Here is a 6,267-nt window from a genome sequence, read left to right on the forward strand (position 1 = left end):
TGAGTGAAAATTTGAAGAGATACAAAACATAAGCATAGTCTCAAAGTATCTCCCCTGCAAGACATTTAACATAACCAACAGTAAGACATACTGACATCACATACACCCTGAAATGATGTGTACCTGGAAAAGGATACAATATCACTTCTATGGTATTGTGCCAAAACTGCATAATCTCAATCTACTCAAGAAAAGACATCATACATATCCAAATTGAAATATGTTATATGAAATAATTAATTGGTACTCATCAAAAGGGTAAAAGTCATTAATTACAAGGAAAGAATGAGGGACTGTCACAGATTAAAGGAGACAAAGATCCTCTTTTGGGTCCTGGAAAAGAAAAGTGATATTGGAGAAACACTGGTGAAATATCAATGTGGTCTATAGTTGAGTTTATGGTATGGTACTAATGCTAATTCTCTGATTCTTATACTTTCACAGTGGCTTATAAACTGTCAACTTTAGGAGAATTTAGCTCAATATATGTGATCTTTTCTATTTGCTAATGTTCTATAAATTTAACACTTCAAAACAAAAACATTTTAAAAATTAGAAGGAATTTAAATACTTTATTATACTATCCTTAGCAAACAGTATCTGTCCATTTATTTAAATCATGTTTTGCGTCACTCGGTAGACTTTCTTCCTTTTGATTTACTTCTTCCTTTTTTAATAACTCATTTTTGTACACCATAAAATTCACCTGTTTAAGTATACAATTCAAAAATTGTTAGTAAATTTAAAAACTTGTGCAATATAACAACAATCCAGCTTTAGAGCATTTTCTTCACTTCAGAAAGATTCCTCATGATAGTCTGTATTCATTCCCCAGTCTCACTCCAGTCTCATGTATCCACTAACCTTTCTCTTTTTATAGATTTAAGAGAATGTTTCCTTAAAAGCATATAACATGTGTCCTTTCGTGTCTGGCTTCTCGCACTTAGCATCATGTTTTTGAGTACTATCCATTTTATAATCTGCATTAGCATTTTGTTTCTCTGTATTGCTGAGTGGTATTTCAGTGTACAGATACACTTTAAAAAAAAAAAAATCTATTCACCAGTTAATGAACAACAAACGTGATTGTTTCCAGGTGTTGACTATTATGATTAATTCTATTATAAACATTTATGTTTATATGCACATGTTTTCATTTCTCTTGTGTATCCCTATAAATGGAAATTCTGGATCATATAGTAAAATTCATGTTTAAGAAACTTCTCAAAACAAGCTGTTTTCCCAAGTGGACTCTACCGTTTTGCATTCTGAATGCCATTGTGTAGAGGTTTCAGTTTCTCCACAACCAATAATACTTGTTACTGTTTATCTACTTTAAAAATCATATCCATTCCAGTGAGTGAGAAGAGGACAAATCTAAACCTAACTGGTTGAAACATCCGGCATACATATATACAGCTGATGTAAAGGACATTACAATACATCAATCTACCCAACACTGAAATGAGCTCTCTTGTGAAACAGGGAATACTCCACTGCTGAATTTGTTCAAGCAGAATCTATGCAATTTTTCATCAGAAGCCTTATAGGAAACTGAATAAATTAATGAATATGAATAAATTTAAGGTCATATGCTATATGTCCTACTCTATTCTAAGTAAACTAACATCTGTCACAAATAATAATATCCCCATTTAAAATTTGATGAATGGAGGAACCAAGAAATTTAGCACAATTATGGTTCTCTTTCAGCTAATAAGTGATTGACCAGAGACTTAAACTTAAGTTTGTCACCATCATTGTTGTTTAGTCACTCAGTTGTGTCTGACTCTTTTGTGACCCCATGGACTACAGCCCACCAGGCTCCTCTGTCCATGGGACTCTCCAGGCAAGAATACTGGAGTGGGTAGCCATTTCCTTCTCCAGGGGATCTTCCCGACCCAGAGACTGAACCTGAGTCTTCTGCACTAACAGATGAGTTCTTTACCACTGAATCACCTGGGAAGCCCTTAAATGCTGTTCAGTTGCTAAGTCGTGTCTGACTTTTGCAATCCCATGGACTATAGCCCACCAGTTTCCTGCATCCATGGGATTTCCCAAACAAGAATACTGGAGTGAGTTGCCATTTCCTTCTAAACTTAAGCTTACAAGCATCCAAATAAACTTGGCTCCTTGCTATTTCAACTTCTCTATACCAAAAACATTAATCAGAAACTAGATAAGGTGCTATATAACACAGGGAGTTCAGCCCAGTGCTCTGCGACAACCTACAGGGGTGGAATGAGGGGTGGGGGAAAGAGACTCAAGAAGGAGGGGTTATATATAATATTTATGGCTGATTCATGTTGTCATACAGCAGAAACTAACACAACATTGTAAAGCAATTATACTCCAATTAAAAATAAATTTTAAAAAAGAAACTAGATAAGGCATAAGATATTTTCTCTATGTTCCTCTTTGAAAGACATGATATATGCACATGGAACACTAAGTCCAAAGAAGGCTAAGTCTGAACATTTATTGTTCTAGAAGCCCTTTATAAATATTTTATTTCACATCACCTTATTCATCCATGAAACATATAGTATTTAGGATAATTATTAATAACACATAAGCATGTATTTTGGTATAATTATTATTAATAGTTATTCTAAATACTATATATTTCAAGAATGAATAAAGTAGTGTGAGATAAAATATTATTTATAAAGGGCTACTAGAGGAACTAATGTTCAAAATTAGCCACAGACAGTAGATTAATGAAGGCAGAGACAAAAAGAATTCCATTGTCTTTCTAAGATGGAATGCTGTGATGAGATCAGGGGGAAATCATGGCAAATTGAGAAAAGGTAGACAGCAACCCCAGATAAGAGAAGTTTCTTCCTGGGACTGCAGAAGATAAAGATTGTGTGCTTATAATGGAATCAGTTTGCAGATAATTTTGCATATTGAAAAGAGAGTTAGTTTATGCCTTAGAAAGAGAGGAACAGTAAAGGGGAGAGAGAAATTAAACATATTGTTTTTAAGAGAACTGACAAGTGGAATACAGAATATTTGATATATTAGAGAATTGAGAGTTAGGACATAAAACACCTTTGTGTAAATTTAGGTATGAAATATGCAGAGGAAGCCTTAGGTAAAACCTATAGAAATTGAAGATATAGCAGAAATAAGCAGTTTAAAGAAAATTTTCATATAATTTAACATCTAATTAGGTTTAAGAGTTAACAGATTGAAAGAACTAAAGAAAGCCTAAATTTCATTTTAGGCTTAAAAACAAAGGAATAGGAAAACATTTCCCAAAAGGCTGAAATAAAGGTTTACAGGAAGAGCATGAAATGAAACTGAACAATTTGTCCTGATAATTATTAACTCAATTCTCTAAGGCTTCACCGTCCTACACTTGAGAGTTGATTGTGTTTGGCTAAAGAACTCCCTCTGGATGAGGAATGCATGGGACCGCCGTGTTCCTGGCTGATGTAATAGCTCCAAAACTCTGAACAAGTCTCCCAGAAGATGAGATGCGACTCCCTTATGACTCAAAGCAATAAGAACCTGGTCATCCACATATGCAGTATGGCAGAGTAAATCAGGTGAGCAGAGGCACCACAGTTCCAAACTCTGCAAAAAAAAAATTATATGTATATATATATATACACACACACACACACATAGGCTCCGAGAGTAAGATTTATAATCCATATTTATCTTGCCATTGTTAGGGAGTGTACTTTTTCCAAATAATCCTTACAGTTCTTTATGTGCCTCAAAAAGATAGTGTTTCCCATATTGAAAGACTCATTTTGAAAGGGCAGCAAGAAAACACCAGAACAGGCCAAAAGAGTGAATTGAACATGTATATCCATGACATGGACCAACTGGCTAATGACACTTCAGGGAAGGCAAATGGCTACTTATTCTGCCTGCTAATGTCAGTCGTCTCCTGCCTGAGAAGATGATCAGGGAGACAGAAGCCCCCAACCAGACGGTGGTGGACTACTTCTTCCTGGAGGGTCTGATGTACACAGCTGAACATCCTAGCCTGTTCTTTCTGCTCTTCCTCCTCATCTATAGCACCACCGTGACGGGGAATCTGCTCATTCTCATCACCGTGGGCTCTGACCCTCACCTCTGCTCCCCCATGTACCACTTCCTGGGGCACCTGTCCCTCCTGGACGCGTGTCTGTCTACGGTGACAGTGCCCAAGGTCATGGCAGGCCTCCTGACTCTGGATGGAAAGGCGATCTCCTTTGAGGGCTGCGCTCTCCAGCTTTACTGCTTCCACTTCCTGGCCAGCACCGAGTGCTTCCTGTACACAGCCATGGCCTACGACCGCTACCTGGCTATCTGCCGACCCCTGCACTACCCGCTGGCCATGAACAGGCGGCTGTGCGCCGGGCTGGCTGGGATGACTTGGACCGTAGGTGCTGTGCACTCCGCCCTCCATACCTGCCTCACCTTCCGCCTGCTCTACTGTGGGCCTCGTCACATCGCCTACTTCTTCTGTGATATCCCGCCAGTGCTGAAGCTGGCCTGTGCAGACACCACCATCAATGAGCTTGTCATGCTTGCCAACATTGGCATTGTGGCTGCAGGCTGCCTGATCCTCATCGTCATCTCCTACGTCTTCATCGCCGCGGCAGTGCTGCGCATCCGCACAGCGGCGGGCAGGAAGCGCGCCTTCTCGACTTGCACCTCCCACCTCACAGTGGTGCTCCTATACTACCTGCCCCCCGTCTGCATCTACCTGCAGCCTCGCTCCAGCGGGGCAGGCGTCGGCGCCCCTGCTGTCTTCTACACCATAGTCACTCCCATGCTCAACCCTTTCATTTACACCCTGCGGAACACAGAGGTGAAGCAGGCTCTGCGAAGACTTCTGAGCCAAGGCGCCAGAGACTCTCCAGCAGACAGCCCACCCCGCTAACCTACTCTGCGATTCTCTTCATTTGCCCGCCAAGAAAGCGTCTATTCCGGTGTCACAATGGGAAAGGAGCATCATTCAAGTGGAAATCAGAAAAACTGAGTTTCAGCTCAACCAAGAACTTTTTTCCCCTCCCTTCAGCCAACTGACTTCTGTCAATGTCTGTCACAAACTTTTTATCTTTAAAACCAAAGGGCTGGGAGATTTCCCTGGCGGTCCAGCAGTTAAGACTCCACTTCTACTGAAAGGGGTGTGGGTTCAGTCCCTGGTCGGGGAACGGAGATCTTGCCATGGCCTCGTGGCATGCAGAAAACTAAAGGACTGGATTGGGTGATCCCCAGAAAATCTCCAGCACCTAGGTTTTATGGCTCAGAGGTATGTGAAATGCTATCCACAGCCTCATTTATTTTAGCAAATGTCTCTTTTTTTAGCTATGAAATAATTGTATTAAATATAATACATATTTTAAAATACTGATAACAAAAGTATAGGTATAGGCAACCAATTAATGTTTGTCTACGTATCTTCCAGTTTAAGAGAAGAAACCACAGTTTTTAGGGTGATAAAATACAACTATTAGGAGAAAAGCAACTTGCCCAAGGTCACTTAGAAAGTGTCATTATCTTTATTTTCCCACTCCAGGTGGTTTATAACTAAGTGATGGAAAGACTGTCACTATCAATTATAGAAAGATACATATTGATGTCAGGTGGACCTACCAGTACTCGAATCCTGATTCCACTAGTCATTTGATATAAAATCTTGTGCATATTTTATGATAACTTGGTGTTTCAGTATGTTCTTCTAATATAGTAAGATTAAAATTAACTACTTGGTAGAATTTCATGCAGGCTAAATAATATATTTATGTTAAATGCTTGCTGCAAAGTGGATGTTCCTATTGCTTTCAAAGCTAACTAAAGAAGTCAAAAAATGCTTATTATACAAGCTAAGGTTTAAACTAAACAAAAAATGCAACTTATCCAAATTTATGGGGTGCTGCAAATACAAAGATCAAAGTGAAATATTCAGCATTAAATGCATATGTATTAATAGGAAAAAATGTCTTACTAAGCTTCCAATTTAAGAAACTAGAGAAAGAGAAGTAATTGAAACCTAAAGTAAGCACAAGAAAATAGATAATAAAAATTAGGTCAGAAATGAATGAAGTTATAAACAGTAGAGAAAAAAAATTAATCAAAAGTTGATTCTTTGCAAAAATCAATAAAATTGATAAATCTTTAGCCAAGATAACCAAAGGAAGACAGAAATAATCAATATCAAAAATGAAGGAGATATTGTCACTACTGATGATACAGATATTAAAAGAAGATTGTATACAACTCTTTTCCCACATATTTGATAATGTAAATGAAATGGGCTAC

The 6,267-nt window shown here is 38.4% G+C and overlaps 1 protein-coding gene across 1 annotated transcript; it reads left to right on the forward strand.

Annotated features, from left to right (window-relative positions):
- Nucleotides 1-3,916: 3,916 nt before the first annotated feature.
- On the forward strand, nt 3,917-5,684 carry OR10S1 (olfactory receptor family 10 subfamily S member 1). The gene has a single exon (XM_070462997.1). The coding sequence runs from the start codon at nt 3,917-3,919 to the stop codon at nt 4,883-4,885; it is 969 nt and encodes a 322-aa protein (XP_070319098.1). The 3' UTR covers nt 4,886-5,684.
- Nucleotides 5,685-6,267: the final 583 nt, after the last annotated feature.

This window comes from Odocoileus virginianus, unplaced genomic scaffold, assembly GCF_023699985.2.
Source record: "Odocoileus virginianus isolate 20LAN1187 ecotype Illinois unplaced genomic scaffold, Ovbor_1.2 Unplaced_Scaffold_19, whole genome shotgun sequence".
Taxonomy (NCBI): Eukaryota; Metazoa; Chordata; class Mammalia; order Artiodactyla; family Cervidae; genus Odocoileus; species Odocoileus virginianus.

Coding starts and splice junctions, on each gene's coding strand:
- OR10S1 (XM_070462997.1), top strand. CDS start 3,917: ATGATCAGGGAGACAGAAGCCCCCAACCAGACGGTGGTGGACTACTTC.